This window comes from Eulemur rufifrons, chromosome 30 (genome assembly GCF_041146395.1).
Source record: "Eulemur rufifrons isolate Redbay chromosome 30, OSU_ERuf_1, whole genome shotgun sequence".
In the NCBI taxonomy this organism is placed as follows: Eukaryota; Metazoa; Chordata; class Mammalia; order Primates; family Lemuridae; genus Eulemur; species Eulemur rufifrons.
The window spans coordinates 112,000,399-112,027,548 of record NC_091012.1 but is presented as its reverse complement, the minus strand read 5'-3'; the positions used below and the strand labels follow the sequence as shown (position 1 = coordinate 112,027,548).

Genomic DNA, 27,150 nt, shown 5'->3' with positions numbered 1-27,150 from the left:
CTGACATTTTCTCCAACCCCTTATGATTCTAATAAATTGGCTGTTGTAGGTCTAGTTTTTAAACTGATTCTATAATGAAAGTGACCTTGACACAGCTGGTTAATTCATTTTGCTAAATTAATAAGACCTACAAAATTCCACATTGATTATGTTAGCCAAGGCAGTTGCCACCAAACACAAAGACAGTCATAATGATCATTTTTCCTAATTAGCATCCAACTGAACTCAGAAAGACCTAAAAGATAAAAGCTACATGAGAATGAACCAAAAAATTAAATACCTCTGATATGGTATTGATAGGTTGACCTTATGTTCACGCTGTGTTGCAACATCTTATGCTGCTGTGCTGCTTGTGAAAATCTTTGTCTTTTTAAAGTAGAAGGAACCTGATATTTTTGGTTTTGATGGATTGGTAATGATTACTGCAATAGATGAAATATAACTGAAATAGATGAAATATAAGACTGTCTATCGGTGAATTTGAGAAAGTGCCAATGGATAGAATATGCACAGAGTACAGCAAAGAATGTATAGTTCTTTGTTATGAGAAAGAGAACTACAACCCCTGACATCTGGCAACTGGTATGACACTTATATGTAGGCTTTGATGTTGTTAGGAGCTGACCTGGAACTCACAGGTAGGCCATGGTGTTATCCTGTTGGACATAAACAATCTCAGAGAACCAGCATCCCACAAGATCATTCTACAGCCATAATAAAGTGAGACAAAAGAAGAACACTTTACAATCTTATCTAAGCACAGACAAGAGCAAGGTGACTGTTCAAGCCACAAAGTACCAAATACCCCAATTTCTTTGTCAATGTGAATAACCTACTGCTTCCTTACCAGTTAAAGCTTTAGGCTAGTGCTAGTCCACCCTCCTTCTAGATATTAATAAAATTTATTGAGATACCAATAATAGAATTGTCCCTGCTCCCTGACATTATCTAATACAGAGAAAATCCCTATTCCCTTGAACCCTCACCAAAATTACCTAACATAAACCCAAACTCTATAATAAATCCTTTCAAATGCCCTCTTACCAAGTGAGACTCCTCATGATGTGTGTTTTCCTTCATTGCAATGAGCAAAAATCTCAACTTGTTCAACCATAGGTGGGTTCCTGGTGATCATTGGCCTGATCAGTATTGACAATTGCTACTTAGTCTTTTCAGATGAGATCAGGTGCATTCAGGGGGGCATGGACATAGACTACATAGTCATTTCAAAATCACCTCTAGTTTAGCAAATTCCCATAATCTACCTACAAGGAAGAGATTCACATCATAGTAATCCCACATTGACCCACAGATTTTTAGAATGGTCAGAAGCTATTTTGAGTTCCTTGACATGCTATTTTGCATCAACTATCAATTATATACAAGAATCCCCACCCTTTATAGAATTTTTTGTTCACTGTGGGTATGGTACCTTAACACTTACATCAACTAGTAAGATTTTTTTTTAAATCTTAAAATATCATACATATCAAAGACACTCTCTAATACATATGTATGGTTTAAGCAATAATAAAAAGAGCACCTGTGTATTTGTCACCCAGTTTAAGAATTAGAACATTCTCCAGCCTGAGCAATAGTGAGGCCCTATATCTACAAAAAATAAAAAAAAAATAGCTGGGCATGGTGGTGCATGCCTGTAGTCCCAGCTACTTGGGAGGCTGAGGCAGGATGATCACTTGAGCCCAGGAGTCAGAGGCTGCAGTGAGCTATGATCGCACCACTGCACTCAAGCCTGGGCGACAGAGTGAGACTCTGTCTCAAGGAAAAAAAAAAAAAGAGAGAGAGAGAGAACATTTTTGTTTTCCATTTTTAATTCCCTTGTGTTACTTTATAATTTTACTTCATTTGGTTGTGTCCCTAAGTAATATATTTTCTATTTTTACATTTTTGAATGTTACAGAAATGAAAATCATACTGTACATATTCTTTTGAGACTTTTTTGGCTCAACTGTTTTGTGAAATCTATCCCTGTTTGTGTGTATAGCATTACATTCATCTTCACTGTTGTTATCATATTCCTTTAATGTATGTATTTTCTCATTGATGGATATTTAGATTGTTTCAGTTTATAATGTTACAAAACATCCTGCTGTGACATTCTTGTATGTATGGCCTGACAAACATGTACAAATGTGAAACAACCTAGGGTGGGATTTTTAAATCTGTGAGTTGACCCATTGGTGGGTGGTGACCAGCATTAAAAAAATGAAATAGAGTATAAAATGTTAGTATGCATATGTGTATTTATTTTCTCAAGTGTGATGCAAAGTGTATTTCTTACTGTGACCTCTGCCAAAAATGTTTGAGAGGACTACTTTAGGATATGCACCTGGAAATGAAATTTCAGGGCAAATATTATGAGCATGTTCAGCTTTACAAAATAATGTTAAATTCTTTTTCATTTAAACTCCACTAGCATTGTATAAGAGTTTCCTTTACTTTATGATCTCACCAGCACTTGGTATCATGAGAATTTTTAATTTTTTCCAAACCAATATATATAAAAGGATCTCTCCTTATGGTTTCAATTTGCATTTTTCTGATTACTCATGAGACTGGACATGTTTTCATATGTTTATTGGCCTCTTGAGGTTCTTTTTCTGTGATATGACTATTTGTGTGTATTGCACGATTTTCTATTAGGTTGTTGGTCTTTTTCTTATTAATTTTGAAGTATTCTTTATGACCTCCTTCATCTCTAAAAAAATTTTTTGCCTTAAAGTCTATTTTGTCTGTTATTGACACAACCACATCAAATTTCTTTTGTTGCATGGTACATATTTTTCCACCATTTGACTTTCAACCTATCTGTCTCCATATATTTGAGTCTTTTGTATATACCATATGTGCTATTTAAAAATACAGTATATGTTATATGTATTTAAATATTTGTTATACATTGCTATATACCCCATATATGTACTATATATATATATATACACACACATGATATAAATATATGCTATGTGTAATTTTTAAAGTTTAATCTGGCAATATTTTTCTTATAGAGTTTAGTCTACTTACACTCATGATTGCTACAATATTGCATTTATTTATATTATCTGTATATTGAAGTATATTTTTATCATTCTATTTTATCCCTTCTGCTGGTATAGGTATTACATGTTTTTTATTATTTTCAGTGGTTACTGTAGAAATTATAACATTCATATTTAACTTTGCAAATCAATACCTTTACCTTTCTTCCAATCAATAAAAGGAACTTGGTATTCTTAAACTCCAAATATCTTTTTCCTGCCTGGTCTATGATTTTTTTCCTGTGTTTTAGACATCTCTTATTGTTTAATCCAACAATTTATATGTTATTAATTGTGTTTATACATCAATGTTTATTCAGATTTAGCTACATTTTATCAATTTCATTGTTCACCATTCCTTTTTATACCTCAGATCCATTTTACCTCCTCCTGAAGTATAGTCTTTAAAAGTTACTTTAGTGAGAATCTATTGGTGATAAATTATCTCAGTTTTTATTTTGTTAAAATTTCTTTATTTCATCCTTATTCCTGAACAGTGGTTTCTCTGGATATATAATTCTAGGTTGATAGTTATTTTCTCCCAGAACTTTGAAGATACCATTTCACTGGCTTCTGTATTTCATTATTGCTGGTAAAAGTCAACTGTCGCTCTAATCGTCATTCCTTTGTAGATAATCTGTTTCTCTTTTTTTTTTTTCCTACCTCCTTTTAAGATGTTCTCTTTGTCTGTAGTGTTCTCTAGTTTCATCATAATATGTCTATGGATTTTTTTTTCACTTTTCCTGCTTGGGAAGGGGAAAAGGAATAAATCTAGACCATCATTTCCATATGCCCAGAGTCCTCATTTGTCTTCTTCAGCTAAGTATTCTTAGCCCTAGCACAGGGCCTGACACATAGTAGGAACACAATAAATATTGGCTGTATAAGGAATAAATTTATACAAATAATTTGAATTAGTTTCCTGATGAATAATAGAAGGGAACTAATATCTTATCTCAGCATATCTAATAAGCATATCTTATCTCAGTGTCTCCCATAGTTAATAGAAGATAAAGGAGTAAAATGAATTTTTAGTCACTCTTTAGGGTAAGATAGCCTACTTTTTCCTATAAATTTAAAGAGAAATTGCCTTGACTTCACATTTATATAAGCTTCCAAGTGAAGGTTTGAAGTCCCTAGAGTTTAATGTTAAAGAAAATCAGAGCCTTACAAATTCTGACTAGTCACTAATCATTATTCACAAATGAATGTACCCCACTATAATTTCAGTCATCTCATTCTTCACAATATGATTTAGAGGAAACAAGTCTATTTCAAGCCCATGTTTTTCAAACTCTGGATTAATGTGGCAGAAAGGGATATAAATTTTATAATAGATGTCATGTTTATTTTCTTTCATCTTTCACCCCTCCTTTATTCTTACAGCTGTGCCCCCAACACACACACACACACACACACACACATACTTACAACCAATTATATAAAATGCTGTGTATTATTCCTTGGCTTCTATAGGCTTTCACCCCTTCTCAAAGCCTTGTTATGTCTGACATATATGAGGTCTCCTGACAATTTTGCCAAATATAAAGCATTCAGCCTTTCAACATAAATCTTGTCTCTGCCATAATAATTGTATAACTTTGAGCAAGCTGTTTAACCCATGTGATTGTCAGTTTCCTTCTCTGTATGTTAAGGATAATAATAGCTACTTCATGGCTTATAGTGAGTATTAGAGAGTACCTAGCACATTACTTGGTGCCTAGTATGCACCCACTATTAGTTTCTTGTTCTACCAAGCCTTCCATTTACTTCCAGAACCTCAAAAGGTAACAAAAGCATAACCTCAAGAGACTGTTCTGATGTTTCAAAGCTCTGAAATGACAAATGACTCAAGTGCACATCTTAGTTGAGCAAATACAAGGTTTATAGTTATTGTTCGCACAAGGATAGCAAGAGGTAATGACTAACAATTCTGGGAAGATCTTATTTGTGTTAGGTGTTGGCAGCTTTAGGTGTATGTGCTAAAGGTGATATGGAGGCACATTTCCTGGGGAATGTAGACTGGATGTGTCCACTTTCCCCTGTAACACCTGAAACTGCTGTCAGTATGCTATCTATCCCATCCTATATCCCAAGAACATACCAAAAAAGAGAGTTAAGACCTTGGCATGCCACTAACTGGTGATTTTCAATCAATGAACTATACTATTCCTCTTGTTCTTGTTTCTTTTTGTGTAAACTCTTTGCCCTCTTACAGAAGTTTACAAACTTCTCTTTTTTAATAAAACACCAGAGAATATTTTAGGCCTTGGGGGCCATATGGTCTACTGCTACAACTACTGAACTTTGCAGTTGTAGCATAAAAGCAACCAGAGACAATACATAAATAATCAAGCATGTCTATCTTCCAATAAAACTTTTATTTATAGGCCTTGCATTTTGAATTTCATATAATTTTCACGTATCATAAAATATCTTATTTTGATTTTTTTCAACCATTTAAAATGTAAAAAACATTTCTAACTTGGGCCATACAAAATAGATGGTGGGGCAAATTTGATCCACAGGCCAAAGCGTGCCTACCTCTGCCCTATTGCATTTCTAAATTTTCCTTATTTATCCTCTTACAACCTGTGCAAGTCATTTCTTGATTTGAGTATTAGAACAAACACATGTCTATGTTTAATTACCATAGTAGTTTTCTATTTGCCGCCATAACAAATTACCACAATTTAGCAGTTTAAAACATCACAAATTTATTATTTCATAGATCTGTATCTCAGAAGTCTAGGTTGGCTTGGCTTGTTTCTCTGCTCCAGGTTCCACAAGGATGAAATCAAGGTGTCAGCTGGTTGAGCTCTTATGAAAAGGCTCTGGGAAGAATCCACTTCCAAGTTCATTCTTGTGGGCAGAATCCAGTTTCTTGTGGCTATGGGAATGAGGTCCCCATTTCCTTGATGGCTGTTAGCTGACAGCCATCCTTTGCTCCTAGAGGCCTCTCCAGTCTTGTCTGTGAACCCCTACATCTCAGAGCTTTTGCAGCATGTCAGATATTTCTCACATTTGCAGTCTGATTTCTCATCCTGCAGTGTCTCTTCTGACTTCTTTTTCTGCCTCGGTTTTTAAGGGCTCATGTGATTACTTTGGGCTCATATGGATAATCCAGGATAATCTCGCCATTTTGAGGTCAGCTGATTAGTAACCTAATTCCATCTGCAAAGTCTGATCTCATGAGTACCTAGATTAGTGTTTGATTGAATAGCCAAGGAACAGTAATCTTGAGGGGACATCTTTAGAATTTAGAATACCACAATTATCACCTGGATTTCCAGCATAAGTAGTGGTATATAACTCTATAGATCACTTGAGATGTATCCAGAAATAAATTAACCCATTCAAGCTTTGGGTTTTGGCAGGTTATGTCTTGTTAGATTTGATGCATTCATTAAGCATATTTTATATAGTTATTGTTATGGAGCTAATCTAGTAGTCTGAGCTTCTCAATAGGTGACCTAGCCACGTGGGAGTAAATCTGAGGTAGATATGCTATGGTCCTGCCTTTCAATGAATACTTTTTCCAAGGTAAACATTTTCACTTTTTTTCCCAGTAGTGGAACTATGTTTCACATATAACTTGCCTTTGTCTAATATATGCAGAAGCAGGATTTCTGGGAAATTATTGTGGGGAACAAAGTTGACATGTTTTTCTGGAGTGATTTTTATAGTTTGGATCCAATTGTTGATTTTCAAGTTGAATCAGTTGCTGAATCTCATGGATATAATACTCTGGGGCTACAAATCTCTACTTGATTTTCAGTTGTTTTTCCTCAGCCACCATATCAGACTTGCCACCAATTCTTGTTAATTCTCATCCTCAACAGCCCAACTATCTATATCTTTCTTTGTACCCTTCACTATTACATGGTACCCTGATTCACATCTTCATTTTTCTTATCCTGTTTATTGCAATAACTTTCTGATTGGCCTACCTGCTTCTGGTTTCTCTCCTTTCCATATATTTCTCTAGAGATTATATGATTCAACATGAACTTTTAAAAAATATCCAGAGTTTTCCATTGCCTTCAGAAAGACATTCCAGCTCCTTAGCATGGCATTCAAAGATTTCCATTACCTGGCCCCAATTCTACCTTTCAACCTCATTTTCCACTAAAAATCCTCCACAAACCCTTTACCCTAGTCACACAGGCCTATTTACTGTTCTCAGAACATGCCCCATAAATGTGTTGGGACAGTAATGCTCACCTAATTAGCTAATGTCATTTCTTTATTTTTAATTAGAAATATATTTAAGCTACTGAAGAACTTCTATAGTAGTTAAAATTCCTCTTATAAGCCTAAAAAATGACTTTGTAGCAGCATAGCTGCTATAGGCTGAATTCCAGGTATCCTAATTCATTCTACAAATATTTACTGAGCACAGTGCCAGGTGCTAATCGTAGGAATGGTAAACAACACAGCCAAGGCTCCTGTGCTCATGTCACTGATAGTAATGAGGGCTATGAGGATATAAAAAGAAGGATAATGTGCTAAAGTGACAGGGAAGTAGTCAATCCTTCTTTTAAAAAATGAGAGCATAGTTTGTGAATGATTCTCTTGTAGGTATTAGGGGAGAAAAAGATGATCAGAGAGAGATAGGCTCTCAGGGAGCTTACAGCCCAGTAGACATGAGAGAGCCTGGGCAGAAATAACTCTGGAGAATGGGAGAAGTATAGACAAAAAAGAGGGTTATAGGCATTTTAGGAGGGAGGATGGGGGGATGGTGTCTTGTAGCCTTTTCAGATGGGGCTTAAAAGATGGATGTGACTGTTCAAGGATCCCTCTTTCTCACCTTTAATTAACTGCAAAATCAAGGCAAGCACTTCTACCATCTGCATTTTGAATTTATCTCCTCCTCTCTGTTAGTCTTACCATTGTTCTATCATGAGTCTTGTTATCTCTCTCCCAGACTATTGCAGTGGCCAACCTGTCTCTTTGCCCCATTCTCCTGCCACTCTAACCCAGTGTTCATGTTACATCAAGGAATCTTTCTAAAATAGAGTCTGATCATGGCCCCTTTGTCATTCAGAACCTTCAGTTGTCCCTCATTGCTTGCATTGAAGATCATTTACCCACTAATGCAGTGGTTAAGAACTTGAGCCCTAGGCCAGACTTACTGGGATGGGATCCTGGCTGTACTATTTACCAGCTGTGTGATGTGAGGCACATCATTTTATTACTCTAAATCTCAGTCTCCTCACCTATAAAATGGGGATGATAATGTTTACACAATGTTGTTATGTGGATAAAAATAGACGAAGTATGAAGAGCAAGTAGCAAGTACCTAGCAGATAGTATATATTGAGTTAATAATAACCATTATCTCCATCAAATACTCCAGAGATCAAGATGGACTCTATAAATAACCAGCTGTTGTTACTTAATTAAGAATTTTTGAGAGTTAATTATGTGGCTAAGTAATTGAATTTTGATGCTCTCCCTTCTTCCCTTGAGTAGACAGCTAAGGATTATAACTGGTGAATGGTTTTTTGAAGAAAAGGCAAAACGTTTTAAGCAAGTCAATGTTCTAGGCACTGATGTTGTCCGACAATCCATCTTACGAAGAAGTCCAGGTAATTAAAGCAATTATTTGGTTTTAAAACTGTTTTAATCTCCATTTTGGCTGGCTAAATAACTTCCCTATGTTATGTAGCAAATGAGCACAACTGAATTTCCTGAATCCCTTAGGTCATTTCACAACTTGGTAGTATAAAATCTAAATCTGCAATTCATACAAGGGAAGAGCAAGTCAGTGGAAAATAAAATTCACAGTGATTTTCCATATATCTGACACACTGAGATTTTCAAAGAAACCATGTATCGTCATCACGTATCGTGCATTTTCCTGAATGCACTTCCAATATTTTAATAAATATTTAAAAAAGTAGCATAAAACTGGTGAATTAAATGATTCACATTATGAAAGCAATCATTGATTTTTCAACAGGGTTTATTTCATATTTCTTTTTTTTATTTCAGAATATTACAGGGATACAAATGTTTAGGTTACATATATTGCCTTTGCCCTGCCCAAGTCAGAGCTACAAGCATGCCCAGACCCCAGACAGTGTACACTGCACTCATTAAGTATGAATATACCACCCCTGTATATTTTAAATAGTGCTTTTAAATAGTGCTTTTTCTAATCCAGTGGTTCTCAACCAAAAGTTGATATTGTGCACTATGCCCTCCTTACCCAAAATAAGAGCAGTTGGAAATGCAAGGGGGCATTTCTGGTTGTCACAATGACTTGAGGTGAGTAAGTGGCATTTAGTGGGTAGGAGCCAGAGATATTAAATGACCTGAAATGCATAGGACACTCATTCATTCACTGGCACCAAATGCAAATAACACTCCAGTTGGAGAATGCTTTTCAGTGTATTCAAACTACAATTTAACTGGTTAAATTTTTTCCTGTACCCTCTGACAGCAAATAATTGGTTAAGTATTATGTGAAGCTTTGTGTTTGGGAGCATGTTTCTCATGTATGGTGTAGTAAAAATGGAATAGGCATCTGTTGGTCTGTTCTCAGGCTGTTTCATCTTTTCTACACAGTAGACAATTGCTCTTGTTTTAAGTCTGGCAGGTAAGGCTAGAAAGCTTGGAACTGATTCCATTCCTGCTTCTGAATGTGGCACTAACCAGGAAGGGCTTTTCCAGATAGATAACATCAGGTATGATGCCACAAAGGAATGGAGTGGAGTAGAGTGAGAATTAAGCAGTCAGCTATGGTTTTTCCCTCCACTCAAACCTCAGCGCCTTTCAGAGTATAGACTGTTTCTAAAGTCGCAAGGTATGTAATAGGTGCCTGGTCTCCCAGGAAGTCTGGTTTATATGTTCAGAAATCAGGATATCATTTCTATAACTTCACGCTACAACTCAGTCTCTAGAGATTTGGAGTTCTCATGAGGTCAGCTTCCCCTGCCCTAAAAATAGCTGTAGAGAGATGATGAATTCATTCCTCCATTACAGTCATCCCTGGAAAGCTTATTTCAGCAAACTTCCTGCAAATGAGTTCTGGATCTTAGTCCTCAGTTAACTGTGGAACACTCAACAAATTAGAAAGAACTGTGTGACTGGAAAACTTGGGATGGAAACAGCGTTGCCAATTATTTTAGACTTCTTGGTCCTGAGCTAATCTAAGAAAGTGAATGCAGAATTGAAATTTACTCTCATTTTTGGCCATTTTGTATGTAAATCTGTCTTCTGATTGTTTTTAATGAGGAGCTGAAGAAGTACAAAGCCAAGAGCAAACCTGCCAGGATGCAGAAAAGTCAGACACTTCACCTTCTGCTGGGCGGAAGGCCAGCCATGACGGGCCCAAGAGAAAGGGGTAAGACAAACCTTTCCAAGAGAATTTTTGATATGTGTTCCAGACACCTCTAAAATAAAGACTCCTTAGTTTTTCAAATTTGATTTCACTTCAGTGACCCAGAGGAGGCCAGAGATTCAACCAAGGTAACACTTTCTTATCATTGTCCTCAGGAAATGCAGTTTTAATTACATTCATTCAGTAAATAAAAGTCCCCTCTGACCTGAGCACATAAGAGTTTTCCTTTCATTTGACATATCTGGTCTTGTACATATATAGCTTCCATTACTTATAAGTAGAAGGTTTCATGTCAGGGCCAGTCTTGTCTATAAAGAAGTGACAATTGCCTTTATTGTAGAATGTCAGTATCCCTCCCCTCCAACATGTGTGCTGATATATAAAATATCCAAATTAATGATTTAGTAATTGAACTTAAAGCATCATAACCCCTGTTTAAAATTCAGACTTCCTTAAGGGAAAAAAAATCACATTTGGCCACCTCAATAACTTAATTCAGTGAGCAAATATATGTGTCAAGTGCTGTGAGTAAGAATGGGAGGTACATACATAAGGGAGCCAGATGTAAGGCAGCCCTGGGAAGCTGAGGGCAGGAGAGTTCTATCAAAGGAGAAAAGTGGCTCCCAAAACACAGGCTACAAACATCAAAAGGCAAACTGCTGCTTCACAGCCCTGCATTTTGTGGTTTTTGCTTCTCAAGCAGCTATCAGCCAGTTTTTGTGGCTGAGGTAACGAGAATTCTAAAATGCACCACGTCACTTGATGCAGCACTTTGTTCTCTCAGCAGAAGGCAACGTGAGACGGTGCCAATGTCTGAGCCTTTATTTGGCTCTACAAAAAGTCTAGAGTTCTTTTAGAGTCCTCAACTGTGAGTGGGAATGAAACCTAAATGTCCTCTAACTCAAGCACTCATGAGAAATCATGCCTTCATTAATTAGCAGACATGAATGGGAAAGATAGCCTAGAGTGTCCTATGTATCCTATGCTATGTATTGATCCTTACTACCATGTTGAATCCATTTATCACTCCTCAGGTCTCCCACAATGCCTTGTGCCTGTGCGTCATAGGTCACATTGCATTCTACATCCCTGCCCCCCACACACATTTCACTGGAAGCTCCTTTAGTGCTGGAGCTTCTTTGCTTTTGTGTTGCAGTATCTAGCATGGTGCCTGACTCATCAAAAACAATTAATGGCTTGATTGAATAAGTAACTCACAGCCCACACATGCCTCAAGGAGCTGTAATTTGAAGACCCCAGCCCAGGGATCACAGAGTAGGTTACAAAAAAGTGGGCTTGGGGCTGGGAGACAACAACTAACTCACCAGCACAATGCATCATACAAATCCTGAATCATTCAAACTGTCATAGCATTAGGCTGAGCCCTTCTGGATCTCAAAATTGGAATCTGATGATTTTCAGTCTTCAAGGAACATAACATCTAGCTTGGGAGAAAAGGTACATACCTGAAAAGTTAATAAATATAAAAGAATTGCAGGAAAATATAAGATGGCAATATGAGCTGCCTAAAAGCCTTTCTAAAATAAGGCAGAGTGTTAATTAACCAGAAGAGATGTCATAAGGCAATAAGTGATTAAGTATTAAATGAGTGGCTGGATAATAAATGGTAGTTGGGCACAGGAGCCACCCAGAAAGACATCAAATTGTAAGTGAGACTTGACGAGGAGCTTGAAAAGTGTATGGGGTGCAGGATAGCAAAAAGGAGGAAGAGTGATTTCAGGCAGAGGAGACACTTTTAGTAGAGGTGCAGAGGTGGGGACATGCATGAGGTGGTTCTCAGAGCAGCATAGATTGACATTATATCAAAAGTACTATTCTCACCAAAAAAAATGTAATTTTCCAGTAGATTGAAGCTTCCGACACTTTGATAATGACACTCTTCTAGGGGTCTTTGAAACAGAGACAACTTGGTAGATTCTATTAAGATTGTGCCAGTATCTTTGAAATCCAGTTTTTCCTCTAGAAAACTATAGAATATAAAATAAATGAACTGTTCTCTCCCAATGCCATCACCAAAAAAACAAAAAGTATATAGCTTTGTAGTTGTTGTTTTGTTTTGTTTTGTTTTTAATTAGAGTGCGCTGGAAAATACCCATGTTCTTGGCACTCAGTATCCCAGATCAGGACTTTAATCTAGGTTCCTGAAAAGCTGTTTTTGCTTAAGTTCCAAATAATTTAGTGAAGTAGGAATTCAATCATATTTCATCCAACATGAGGCACCACATTGTTCAAAGTTCATTACCACAGGGAGAAATGTCATGGAAGATATAAAGATGGCTTCCACCACATGCATTTAGTCATCCATTCCACAAGTGTCGGTTGGGTTCTAGTATGTGCCAGGCATCATTCTATGCTCAAAGGACCTGGAAGGGAACTAGAAAGGCAGAGTCACTGCTCTCATGGAGCTACAGTCTAATAAGAGGCTACTTAGTTTGTCCCAGAGGGTCATCCTAGCTTCCCTCTCTAAGCAAGGTGAGTTTGAGGTCCCTTTTCTCAGTATCCCTGCAAACAGGCCCAGCCCAAGCAATGTTTCTCCATTCTCAGATGACAGTGTTGAGTTCCCAAACTAGGTGGTCTTTTGCTTAGCAGGGACAGAGGCCTGCCTTATCAGCAGGTGATATGGTCTTCGGAGAATGTCATAACCTCCTCCATGACTACCCTTGACATTCTACTGCATAGGCACTGGGAACTCTCCAGAACCTCTCAGCCCCAGGATTATTTTCTTGAAGAATCCTTTATTGTTGATAGTACTAGCAACTGTATTCTTGAAATATTTTTAATGCTTTCTCTTTTTTTCTTACTTTAAAATACATATATATATATATATATATATATGTACATACACACACAATTTCAGATTTCTTCTTAGCAAGTTCAGATCGGCAACCAGAGGAGAAATCATAACTCCCAAAACTGAAAGTGGACGGAGCTACAGTTTGGACTTAGACAGCCAAAATTTTCGGAGTCTAAAGTCAGCCCCCGGTTCAGACAGGTAAGAGACATATAAATAGGGCAATGATATAGCCTGAGGATAAAGTTGATACATTACCATCCAAAGAGGGCTTCTGGGATATCTATAAAGTATTACCACTTGGAGAACTCCTAACACATAGTATGAAAAGTTAGGAGGATATTTTTTAGTTGAAATGGAAAGCACTTACCCTCCTTCTGGAATCACAGCTATTGGAATTGTCTGTGTCACCTGCAGGGATGAGACTTTATGTTTTGGCACTTGGGGCTGCAATTCAGATGGAGATGTACAAGGCCAGCAAATTGTTTTCATTGATTTATTAATCTTTTTCTGTTAAAGCTTCTGAAAAAGAAATCTTAAAATGTCATATACATTCTTTGCAGCTTTAAAAACATATTAATAATTTCATAATTTGAATTGCATCAGAGAATTTTCCATAAATTTCACGTTCTTCTAGTTCCACCTCCTCTAATTGGTTATCAGTGGGGCCAAGTGAGAATCTCCTATGCATGGAACTATTGCTTGTGAAGAGAAGTGAAGAGAAATAAAAAGGTTAGCCAAGAGCACAAGTCATTTCATATCAGGCTTGATTTTCTTTAACCTATTGGGGCATTGTCAAGGCTTATTTTCATGATTACTGTATCCTCAAAGCTAGCCATGAAAAAAAAGATCTACCCTCATGTTTCATTGCTTTGTCCAAGTGTTAACTCCCTTTTGTTTTCACGGAGCTCCAGTAATTCTGCTAAGCCAGGTAGTAAAACTGGCAGACTTTCTTTTCTCCTTAAGTTCTGCAAGCAGAATTGCATTCTCTGCTGTAATCCATTTCAGAATATAAACCAAAAATTTCCCAAATTCTTGACTGTTGGGTTGTTTTTTATGGTGACTCTCCATACCTGTTTTTTTTTCCTATAACCTGTTTTTTTTTTCCTATAGCATTTCCACAAGCAAGAGTCACTTTATGTAAAACTTTACAGAAAAAAAATTATAAGGAAGCATAAAATAAATTATCTATAACCACTATCAAAAGATCATCACTGTATTCAGTATTTTCCAAATTTTCAAGAATGCAAATACATTCCCTTTACAATTAAAAAAAGATTTAAATCAGGGTTGCCTTTGTCCTTGAAATAATTTTATTTGGCTTCTCATGCCCCAGAAAAACTTTATATAAAAATCTCAATATTTTTTTGATTACTGGACTCCTAACTCAGAGATAGTAGTGATCAAAATTATTTTGAGATGATAAGCAACTAGTATGCTGTTATTCTCTTTGCTCAGCCTCCTGGGGACTCTATGGATGAGCCATCTTGGCTTATACTTCAGAGTAGCATTTAAGAGAGACAATACATATGAAGAGAGGAAAGAGTTTCTTGTTAAAAAAGCAAAAAAGACTTCTAGCCTAACAAACAAAATTAAATCAGGTCATTTTAAGTTATTTTTCTTACAGTTACTCAACAAGAATAAGGGGCATGCTCTCCACTATCACAGTCTTTGTACCATTATTGACTCTATCTGCCTGGGTTTACTCCTTGTGTCTTATCTACTGCGAGGTATAAATAACCATAAAGCTATACAGCTGTATGGACATGTTTCACCAAATACTGGTGTATTGACCCAGGGATTTCTTGTTCTTGTTGTAATCTGGAAGAAAGTCTCTAAGTAGATTTTATTTTAAATTGTAAATACCTGAAATGGTTTACAGATAATCAGAATATAGTACTCAGGGGTGCTTTGGCTTACGCATGCCAACAATAATGTTTTCCCATTAAGAAAGAGAATAAAGATGCTCGGGAGATCAGTAGAGCAAAATACTCTTTTCCTGGAACATGCATTTATCACAATGATGACTCATTAATGGACTGCCACAGTGAAATGAGTTCTATTATCCCAAAATGGGTCTGTAGAAAGTTGGGGCAGGAGGTAGCCTGTCTTTTCTTAACCCCAATCATCTAAAGAGATTGTAAGATCTCAGTCCTTTTAGTTTATTACCTGACCCAGCTTAGCAGTTATTCCCTTTTCTCCTGCACAATGCATTTTCTTATGGTTCATTGGTCTTTTCCTGGAGCAGCTGGGCTTGGGCATTCCTTTTAAAAACTCATGTCATATCAGAGTGGAAATGATGTTTTAGCATATGTCTGGTTTTGACTTTATTTCTTTTCAGTAGTTTCAAAGCAGAAGAAAGTATGAATGGGTCAGGAAAGGTCCAGCAGCCTCTCAGAAGAGCATGTCCAATGTCTGTTCACTGGTTGCTAGAGACTTGACATATGAGACAAAGAAGATTTTTTTGAAGACTATAAATGTAAACTATAGTTAATAAACAGAATACTATTCAAGACAATGATTTCTAATCCCTTCTAAGTTGCAATGAGTTGTCACTGTGGCATGATTTGTGAGATCACTATCTGAAGTCATGCTCCCCCAGAAACAGACCCTCAGACAAGGATTCATAGGCAAGTGATTTATTAATCAAATGATTGCGAGAGAAACCAGTAAGGGAGTAAGAGAGACAGAACAGAGAAAGGGAATAAGTAAAGCAATGGTGCTATCTCAGGTGGGATCTGAGTATGAGTACTCAGCTTGATCCTGCAGAGGACTCTGCAGCACAAATTATATCCCTGAGATATTTCCATTTTAAGGAGCTCCGGATTCCTTATATAGGGTCTCCAGACTTAGCAAAGGAAAATACAGAATTCCCAGTAAATTTGAATTTAAGATAAACAACTTTTTGTAGTATAAATATGTTTCATGCAATGTTTGGGACATCCTGATACTTAAAGATTATTGATTGTTTATCTGGAATTCAAATTTAACTGAAAGTTTTGTATTTAATCTGACAACTCTGCTATAGGGGTGAGGAGAAGGGAACAAATTCCAGTGCATTTCTAGGCCTTTAGCTCCACTGCTAAAGGGCAAGTCTCTGAAGGTGGCAGGTGCGACCCATTAGCAGAAAAGCAATCAGAAGCTAGGGAGGGGCATCCAGAGCTGGTACAAGGGATCTGAATGTGATGCCAACAGTGTTTCCTGAAAAAACATAAAGGAAAAGTAGAACTTTGAACCTAAAATTTATTCTGTTCAGTAGAAATGGGATGATTTCTATCCTGTCATTGGAGGATATGGCAAGCATTTTACCACGTGACCTTGTTTGTTCTAGTTGGTCATCTTTCCTCGCTATTCCTTCCCCCACCCCACACCAGTTTTATCCAGTTATTCTTAATTGCTGTCCAAGAGGCCTGGGACTGATTGTCATGGTCTCTTTGAAGCTTCACAAGCTGTTTTGCTTGGCTCTGATCCAAAAGCAGAGACCACACCATTCAAGCCAGCCCTTAGCTAGTTCTTGTCTGCATTTCAAGTGCCCACGCACTCTCTCTCTCCCTCACCTCTCTCTCCCCCCTCTCTCCTGATGGAAATGTGGCATTTTGCATACCATCGTGACAAAAATCATTCTTTCCTCATATCTATTATTTTGGCAAAGTGAGTTTATCAAACCTTTTCCATCACTAAATGAGACCTCCTTTTTCCTCCTTTTTCCATCAGAAATAAAATTATTTTCCTGTCCCAAATATAATTTTCATTGGTATCTTTGCAATAAAGATGCCAATTAGGCAGCAGCCTCTTATTAATCATTTGAACATAGCAAAGTGGAAGTGTTTTAGCTCTGAGTCAGGGCCACATACACAAAGTCAACACTGGTTTGTTTCGTGTATTAGATAAAACACTATATAGCTAGTTGCTAATGCTGTTAGCAAACTCTTTTCCTTACCAGGCTTTAAAAAAAATGTTTGTATTTATACCACATCTCTGAGTGTTTGTAAATTTTATTCCATAATACTTGCTGTGATTGTTTCATGACTCAAGAGGATAAAGGCTATAAAGATTGTCATCTGAAGGAAAATTACTCTCACCATTTTTCTGTGCCTTAGCTTCCTTTGTCCAGTGCTGCTAATTCTTTTTTTTTTTTCTATTTTAACCTCCTTTGAGCTCAGCCATCCTTAGAGGCAGCAAGGGGTGGGCAATTAAAGCCACAAGCTGTCACAAATGCTATTATAAAAACTTAAAGCAATTCACGAAACCATGGTGGCCCAAGATAAGTGAAACTTCCATGAAGCAACGGGGACACAATAGAACAGGTGAGGAAACATGGCTTCACCAGAGTACTCAATTTAGTTGGACTGTGACCTTATTAGTGGGAGATTGATGAAGTCTGGAGTTGCCAAAAAATTCTTCATCTAGAAACTTCTATTTATAACTCAAAACCATCCTTTCTTAAAACTCATCCTTTGCCTACCATGTACACCTATATACACTTGATTTGGGTTCCTTCAGAAGCAAACCCTGAAATAAGGATTCAAGAACTAGTAATTTGTTTAGAATCTGGTGTAGGGATACACAGATAGGAGAGTGAGAAAGTGAGCCAGGGAAGGGAAAGAAGGCAAAAAGAATGTGTCATTAATCCAGTTACTACTGTGGGCAACTAGAGTTCAACCTCACTGGAAACAGTGTAGAACACACCTCAGAGTTATCCAGTCAAGAGATGGGGAATCTGGGGTATTTGTACAGCAGCTCCCTGTTCATCATTGGTTGAGGGCTGCTTCTGGGGAACTAACTCCCGGGCCCTTCCAACTTGCTCTGTTCACAGGAGCTCCATGCTCCCATGTTCCAAAAAATTCCTCAGGCAGGGAGTTGTGGGTGTTTCCAGTAAGCAAGATTCTGTGGGTAGAGATGGGTGAGTGCTGAGGGGAAATGGGCAGAGACAGTGACAGAGTCTGCTGCAACATCCCTCCCAAACTGCTCTCAGACCTCCTTCAAAAGTGCAATTTGTCCGACTATCACTTGCTCAGCCCCTGATTTCTGTTTATTTTATATACGTGTGACTTTCCTCATTGTAATGTCAATAATGTGAGAAGGTAAGAAGCTGAGTAGTTCAGCCACACCCATAATGCTTTACTTTAGTTGAACTGCAACTGGATTTTTGACTTGCCTCATTGCTGTGGTGAAATGATTGTAAGTCTGAGGACTCCTTCTTGCTGTTTTGTCTGTTTGTCCCATTGTTTCCCATGGATAGAGCCTTGGCATGCTCTATTTCTAATAAACTAAATCTAACACATTTCCCTCCTCCAATGTAATAAATGTTTCATTTACTCATTGCTACCTAATGTGTATTATGTGATGTGTTACATTCTCAGTGTAGCCAAGATATTAATTCAGTAGATGGCCTTTCTTCCACACATCGAGTAGAGATATATGAATTATTCACCTATGTATTTTATATATACAAATAAATTCATCACACAGCTCTGCCAGCATTTTTGACCTAGTACTATATCAACCTGAATTCAATAGCACATCAAAAAAATAATGCACCAGGACCAAGTGGGCTTCACCCCTGGGATGCAGGGATAATTCAACATACACAAAACCAAATGTCAAATGTGGAAGTTCTTAAGCAGTGATACTGTTCCATCCCTTCATAAACATCCAATTTAGCAGGAATACTGGGATAACTAAACAAATAATTTCTATACAATAGGATAGTATTTACATTTACTCTTCTGAAAGATTCATGGAAGCTTGAAGGAGATGACTCCTAAGAAGCTTTTAAGGAATGAGGAGGACTTGGCCAGATGAAGAAAGATAGGAAGAGCATTCTAGACAGAGGAAATTAAAAGTATAAAGGAAAAGCGGCATAAAGAAACCTTGTGTGTGCTGGAAAACAAACTGCTCAGGGTTTTTAGAGTGTAAAAATTGAAGTATGGTATATAAAAATTGAGATGGAGAAGTAAGTTGGTCCAGGATGTGGATGGGTTGGGATACCTTGATAACTTTCTTCTTATATGCAACATAATATCCCAGGCAGAACGAGAGTTTAGCAAATCTGAAATACTAAGTACAGAGTAAGTATTTTGTTCCATTTAGTTACTGAAAGCTAAGTTCTACTAAACACTTGCTTTCCTTTGTGTCTACAGGGAAAGGCTGTTGGCTTTCTTCTTGCCCTTGGCTTCTAGTTTACCCAAGGTTTTTCAAGTCTACTGACCTCTCTCCTCCAAATGGCTTCTGATCATTATTTAGAAAGAAGACATTAAATCAGAATTTTATTGAGATGCTAAAAGACCAAAATATTATCAGACTGAATACTATCTGTTCTTAATTTCTCTTTCAAACCTAGCCAGAGTCCTTCCCTCATGGTAACTGTCTCTTCCATTTTAGAGGGAATCTTCTTGAAGAAATAGATTGTTTAAGGAAACACTGAACATTTTAAAACCACCAAACAACATCAGCTTTTGTTTTATCAAGTCAAATTATAAAGGTTATTTATATAATTAACCCTAAGATTCATTGAACACGATCTCATTGAGCACCCACCACTTTGTCCTTTCTCCAAAAAGGAAAAGGAAGGAAGGAAGGTATGTGTAATTAGGCAATAGAAGGCCTGGAGCTTCAGAGGACATTGCAACAAGAGAAGCTGCCTGATGAATTTCCATGTCTTTCTCATCTCTCTGTTTCCCTAATTCTGCTTTCAAGAACTCCCATGATGGTTCACCTGGGCCTAAGTGTAACACCCAGACACACCCAGACACACATACACACACACACACAATACGTGAAATTCATTTCTTTTGGATGTGTTGGCCTCTCCAAAAAATTTGTTTTTTAAATGGAGACACACGTATATGTGTGTATGTGTACCTATGTGCATGAGCACACACAAAGAGATCGAAAAACCTTCTCTGTAAAGGTAAAGATAGTTAACATTTTTGGCTTTGTGGGCCATATGGTCTCTGTTTCAACTATTCAACTCTGTTGTTGGAACATGAAAGCAGTATAGAAAATATATAAATGAATGAGCATGCCTACATTCCAATAAAATTTTATTTGTGGGCCCCAAAATTTCAATGTTCATGTGTCATGAAATATTCTTCTTCTTTTTTTCAATGTAAAAACTACTCTTAGATAATGGGCCATGTAAAAACATTTGGTCATCCCAAATCGGTCCACAGGCCATAGTTTGCTAACCCCTTGGGCAACATATTCACTCACTAACACAGAAAGTTTCCTTCCATTGATAATCACATTCTCAGCTGTGAGGACAGCTCAGCTCTCTTATGTGAGCACTATGCTGAATAAAGAAAACAGTGGTAGAAGCGGAGGAGACAATGCAGGAGGAGATAGATCTAACATTGAAGAACTTATATCCAGATGTTGGCACAGTGTTTTTGGCTTTGGCGACATATTGCAATCACCTGGGGAGTTTTAAAACATTCTGATGCCTAGGTCATGCCCAGAGAGTCCCATGTGCTTAGTCTAGGGTATGGTCTAGAATGGAGATTTTTAATAGCTCTCCCCAATGTATTTCTAATGTGCAGCCAAGGGCGAAGGCCACTCATCTCACATAAGACTGTTGACAATGACAGCATTTTGGGATCATCAAAGACTGGAAAATTGAGCTACATTCAACTTTTTCTCTCTCTCTCTTTATTTATTTATTTATTTCTGAAACAGGGTCTCAGTCACCCAGGCTGGAGTGCAGCAGCAGGATCATAGCTCACTGCAGCCTCTAACTCCTGGCCTGAAGCAATCCTCCCAAAGTGCTGGGATTACAGGCATGAGCCACTGCGCCCAGCCCCTTTCCTTTCTCATTTCTCATATCTCTTTCCCATTTAGCAGGAACCATCTCACTTCCGACCATAACCTCCCTTGCCCATCTTTCTTACGTATTCTTTTCAGATTAGAAATAACTAAAAAACATTAGGAAAGCTCATAAACCTCAGAAGGAATATTATGCCTCATCTCTGTGTTGTGCTACACATTAGCCTTGTTGTCCCAGGGAGTTTTAGGATCTCTCAGATCAATGCTGCCTTAGGGGAGCAGCCATTTAACCCTGCAGGCACAGGCTCAACATTGTCAGCCACTCTGAGAAGGTAAGATCCTGGAAAATTATTTTCTGGCTACAACTCCTAGGAGACTGTTATGTAAACCAGAAAACAACTCATTAAATTGTAGTCTCTTGTCTCCTCTCCTTGGATTCTCTACCCAAAATAGATATATCTGGGAAATTATTATCAAGATTTTGGGGTGGAATGGAGTTAAATATAACAGAATGGAAGGATTTTAAAGTATATTTTATAAGCTAAAGTAAATAAGACTCTTTCCTAACCTAGAAAACGTGTCTTTCAGTAACCCACACTATCCAAGCTCCCCAGACAGTGTCTTATCCCCACACTTGGGCCCTATTAGAATGAGATAAATGTTTCTCTTTGTTGCCAGTTTTTACTTAACCACATTTTAGCTTGAAGCTTTGTTGGTGCTGATTTTTATTAATAATACTTCCTATATAAATCTCAGTTACATGATATCTGAATCAAAAATAGCTTTTTTTAAGTTGGCCCTTAAACTTCTCAATTTTTATCCTCTTTTATTTTCCTCCTAAGTGGCAAAGATTCATGTATTTTATGTCATATTTTACACATCTAAAAGAATTGGTACCCAAATATTTATGAGATATGCCTCATTTAGACTAAACCTTTTCTTAGTCTAATCAACTGAAAGGAAAATATTTTTGAGAAGCTCACAGTAAATGTCAGGGACAAATGTGAAAGTATATGTCATTTTTGAGATAATGCTTCTGGCAACAATACTTTACAGTAGCTGACTTTTAATCACAAGAATTTTTTCCTTATAACAGAATAGCCTCTTGAATGTCATCACCACAATTAATCAACTTCTGCCAAAGCTTCTACATAAGTAGGACTTTTGGTTTCAGCAAGGCCAATTCATGCTGGGACATTTCTCAGGGCCACCTGGTGCTAGGAGGCCCTTCAGCACACAGAGAAGCAGAAACACCCACACATCCCTTTGGGGCATAACTTCTTGGCTCATTTCTGCAAGATTCACCACCCCTAGCCTTTCTTTTTCAAGGAGATTTTACCTAAAACAAAAGGGACAGATATTTTTGTGGTAATATTATTTTGAGACTAGAGATCCTCTGGTCATAGTACAGTATAACACTGGAGAGGTCTCTAAGCCCCTCCTAAGTAGGACCTCTGAGATGAGCAGAAATACTTGGAAAGGTATAAATATGGTTAACTGTTGCCAAACGTAGAAATGTAGCACCTGAGGTAGGAGGGCTTAGGAAAATCACCAAGGAACTGAGAATTCCAAATTGTATCAATCTATTTTATGACAAAATTTTATTCTCTTATGAGAGTCAACAGACACAGTCATAGGTCCCTTCTGAGCTGAGTCCATAGTACTATATTTTAGAGTGCCATCTCTGGAAAGAGAAAGCCAGAGATTCTTTCTGTAGAGACTCTGTAGTGTCAAAGGAATGCTACCCAGAAAATTTTCATAATTTTCTTAATAAAATCCCAAGAAAATCATTCCCAGCTCTCCACTCCTTTGATTTTCTTCTTCTTTATAGTTCATTCTATCAATATAGAACCTGCCTGGCTGGAATGATTTAATCTTGGTGAAATGATGAGTAAGCATTACGAGAAATTAAAATGGTCACAGGCTTTGGGTGGGTGAACAATACTGTTTTTATCCTGACTTTGTCCATGTGCTAACTGTGCGGCAGCATGGTGGTGTGTGGATATGTGTGCATGTGTATGTGTACATGCACACATGCATGTATACATGCATGGAATAATTATTTAACCTCTCTAGGACTCAGTTTCTTCATCTTTTGTTGTTGTTTTTGTCTTTGCCTTTGTTTTTGTTTGAGACAGAGTCTCTGTCATCGAGGCTGGAGTGCAATGGTGTGATCATAGCACACTACAGCCTTAAACTCCTGGACTCAAGCAATCCTCCCGCCTCAGCCTCCTAAAGTACTGGGATTACAGGCTTGAGACACTGTGTCCGGCTAGTTTCTTTATCTTTAAAATAGAAATGTTAATACCTTTCTTACAGGGGATGTTGGGAGACAGAAATTTGCTAACACATGGAAGATACTAAATGCAGCTATTTGTGATTATTGAAGGTGATGGTGGCTGGTAATTTCAATCAAGACATATTTGCTCTGGGAGGCCGAGGTGGGCGGATCGTTTGAGCTCAGGAGTTCGAGACCAGCCTGAGCAAGAGCGAGACCCCATCTCTACTAAAAATAGAAAGAAATTATATGGACAGCTAAAAATATATATAGAAAAAATTAGCCGGGCATGGTGGTGCATGCCTGTAGTCCCAGCTACTCGGGAGGCTGAGACAGGAGGATCGCTTGAGCTCAGGAGTTTGAGGTTGCTGTGAGCTAGGCTGACGCCACGGCACTCACTCTAGCCTGGGCAACAGAGTGAGACTCTGTCTCCAAAAAAAAAAAAAAAAAAAGACATATTTGGTTTTGGTGGCTTCTCTGGTGTATAGCCTTGAAGAAATCTATGAGTTGTCACTGATAGCCCCAATGGTCATTGCCTATTCTTTCTTCTGCCAGATTTATCTTCTGGCAACGATATGTGCACATTCAGACATTCTTTTTAAAAGAAAGCATCCTTCCTTTATTCCATTTAGTCTCTCCTATAATTGGCTCAACTGTAAATCTACATCACTATTAGCCACTGCTGGTGTGTGATTTAGTAATAAGATGTTTACTACTGTAGGTTCACTTGTAACTTATTAAGGTAGTAATTAATTGAGAGAGTGAAACTTATAAAGGCTTCTATTTCACCACTTAGAATATTTTGTGTTTACTGAGGATAAGGAATGAAATAAGAACAAATACTTCTCTTAAACTCTAATTTGTCTAAACTTATGTTTACTTATGAAGCTCCATTTAATAAGACAATTGCAATCCCCTCAAGGGCAGGAACTGTTTTTTTTTTTTTCATTTATTACTATTGAATGGAATTGGATCATTTTAGCAAACATGAAAGTGATTCAAGGCCATTTACCAAATGTCATTATTTTTATATCACATTTGTTAAATGTGCACTATGAGTCAGACACTAAAACAACACAGAGAAATGAAATATAATTTCCAATCTTTGATTAAACATGTACTGAGTGGGTTCTTCGCACCAAGGCACTATGAAGGTGCTGGACATATATGGTAAATACGACATGAACTCTATTCCCAAGGAGCTCACAGTGGAAAGAAGCACCAAATCCTACATAAGTGGATCAATTAGGAAGCCAAACAAGACATTGTGTAGCCTAACACTGAATACAGTAGTTTGGCAAAGACCATAAGTCAATAGGAACTGCATGAAGCAGAGGTTAACATGGACTGTTTTTTAACAGAAAAGGCTTGATGGAGAAAGCAGACCTTTATCTGCCCTTGAAGACTGGGGGAGATTTGCAAAGACAGAGAGTGTCCAAGAGGGCATTATCAGGTGGGGAGAAAGTGAACAAAGGCTTTGGGAGGTGGAAGTGAACATGGTGAGTTGAGAGAATAGTAAGGAACCTGGACTGGCTGGGAGAATGCTGGTAAGCAGTGGGAAACAAAGTCAAAAAGACAGGATAAAATCCCTGAAGTCAGGAAAATGGGGTCAAACCAAGTGAGCCCCTGAAGGACTTTGAGGAGAAGGGTGATGTGATAGTTGCTGAGCAGTTCCAGTGGCTCTTAAGAACTTGGTGTGGTTCACATGTTCTCAGTGTTTACCTTGTCAGCTTTTTCCTGCCTGTGTCTTTGATTACTGCTCTGCTTCCATATTAAAGTCAGCATATGCTTTTTCATTTAGGGGAAGCACTGGTTCGTCAGATCTCAATGACCGGGATGCTGGTCCTGGGACCCTGAAGAGCAGCCGGAACAGTGGTATAAGCCCAGGCACTCAGAGGTCACCAGCCCCAAGCACACGCAGTGTGACCTCAGTCAGCAGTAGAGTAAGTGCACAAACTTGAAGGGACACCCAACCTCTGAGACTCAACCTCACCACCACAGTGTGGCTGGGTTTGAACTCTCTATATCTCAGAGCATGTGTTTATGCTGTTTAATGGTAGAAACTTCTTTATCAGGACTGAACCTCCTACATCCTTAGCTCCTGGCAGGAAACCCAAAGTGAAAAGCAAAGGGAAAGACCAGGTTCAAGGTCAGCATTTGTATGGTGGGGGTTTAAATGACTATATGGTTTAAACAAATATAAAGAATTTTTAGAAGGCTCTGATTTTGATTCTCCATGTTACTTCTCAGAGAAAATATTCATAAGTTGACTGCACTAAAATTTTTCCAAACTGATTTAAATCTGGAGGAGTAGAACATTGAAATCTTTTTTATTATTTTCTTCTCTATACATCTGTTAAAATAAGGGGTCAACACATAGTGAAGACTTAAATTGCATTATATATGATAAATTACACTTTGTAATTTAAATTACACTTTCTATTTTAAGGGAGAAGATGGATGGAGAAAGTATTTAATGGAAAGTATTCTTTTATTAAATATTCTGTTGGAAGTCATCCTTGGAATGAGTTAGCATCTACTAGATTTTTTTTTGATTAAGCAGGAAACCATACATATTGCTGGCATCTATATTTAAGAAATTTTTATATATGAACCACAACTCTTTGATTCAGCCAATATTTAATGAGAGCCTACTATATGACAGGACTTGGTCAAGCAAAGACTTGAAGGAGTGAAAGAATTAGCTATGCAAATGTCTGGGACAAGGTGTTCCTCTAGGCAGAGACAGTGCTGATATTTGGCAGGTACACATGGAGAAGGCTGCTTCACTTACTTACGGCTGGTTTCCATCTTGAATGGTCAGTGCCCTTGCTTAAGTAGTTTCTAAAATATTTTTAATGTCTCCGGAGAAACAGCAGTACAAAGCATGCCTGGTATGTTCAAGGAAGAGCAAGGAGGTCAATGTAGCTGTTGTGAGTGAACAAAGAAGAATACTAGGAAATGAGTTTAAAGAGATCATAGGGCTGAATAGGGCCTTGAAGACGGCTGTATGCACTTCAGCATTCACTCTAAGAAGAGGGAAGTTGGAGGATTTTGAGCATAAGAGTAACACGATATGGCTTCTGTTTAAGCTGGGTCTTGTGGCTGTGCTGAGAAGGAGATGTCGGGGAGCAAGAGTGGAAGCCAGGAGACCAGTTATGAGGCCATTGCCATGCCCCAGGAGAGAGACTGGACTTTGAAACAAGGAGATAGCAGTGGAGGCGGTAAACAGTCAGAGTCTGTAGATATCTTTAAGAAAGAGCTAAAAGGCATTCAGACAGATTGAGATACAATAATAAATTCATTTAAACCTTTATAGTCTAAATTGCAGTTGCTAATGAGATAAAAGGCATATTTAAAATTTCATAAATATTTATGCTAAGCTCAGGAAACAAATTCCATTCAATAGCGAGAAAAGTCATGCACTTCTTGGGCAACCTAAAAATAAATGATATTCAAAATATTTAGCAACTACTATGGCAGGAGCATAGAGTAGTTGTAATACACACTGGCACAAGGCTGGGGAAGTATCTTGGGTGCTCTTTCATGCCACACACTAACCTGGATTATAGGGAGACCTGGGGTTGTGGATGAGGGGGAGCACAGGAAAGGGAGGGTGTACTGGGAGTAATGCTGTTTATCAACTGAAACAGAAGTATTTAAAAATTGTGAACAACTGATACAGCTGTCCCAGTGGGTAGCAGCTGACAATCAGTCTAATAACCAATAAATCAATCAAGTTTGTTCTCAAAACAAGGATTATCTTCCCAAGTACCATTTGATATTATTGGGGGGAAAAAATCACCCCTGTCATATGTTAATACCCTCAAAACTAACAGCCTCTACCTGCATATTTCTTTATTAAACACCTAGATCTCCCCAACAGAAA

The 27,150-nt window shown here is 37.8% G+C and overlaps 1 protein-coding gene across 1 annotated transcript in view; it reads left to right on the top strand.

The window, feature by feature from the left end:
• Positions 1-27,150, top strand: part of SYTL5 (synaptotagmin like 5) — a 95,519-nt gene that overhangs the window by 26,535 nt on the left and 41,834 nt on the right. Inside the window, exons 3-6 of the mRNA XM_069463933.1 lie at positions 8,535-8,650; positions 10,302-10,410; positions 13,286-13,420; positions 25,063-25,204. Coding sequence (XP_069320034.1) covers positions 8,535-8,650; positions 10,302-10,410; positions 13,286-13,420; positions 25,063-25,204 — 502 coding nt within the window. The remainder of the gene's footprint in view (positions 1-8,534; positions 8,651-10,301; positions 10,411-13,285; positions 13,421-25,062; positions 25,205-27,150) is intronic.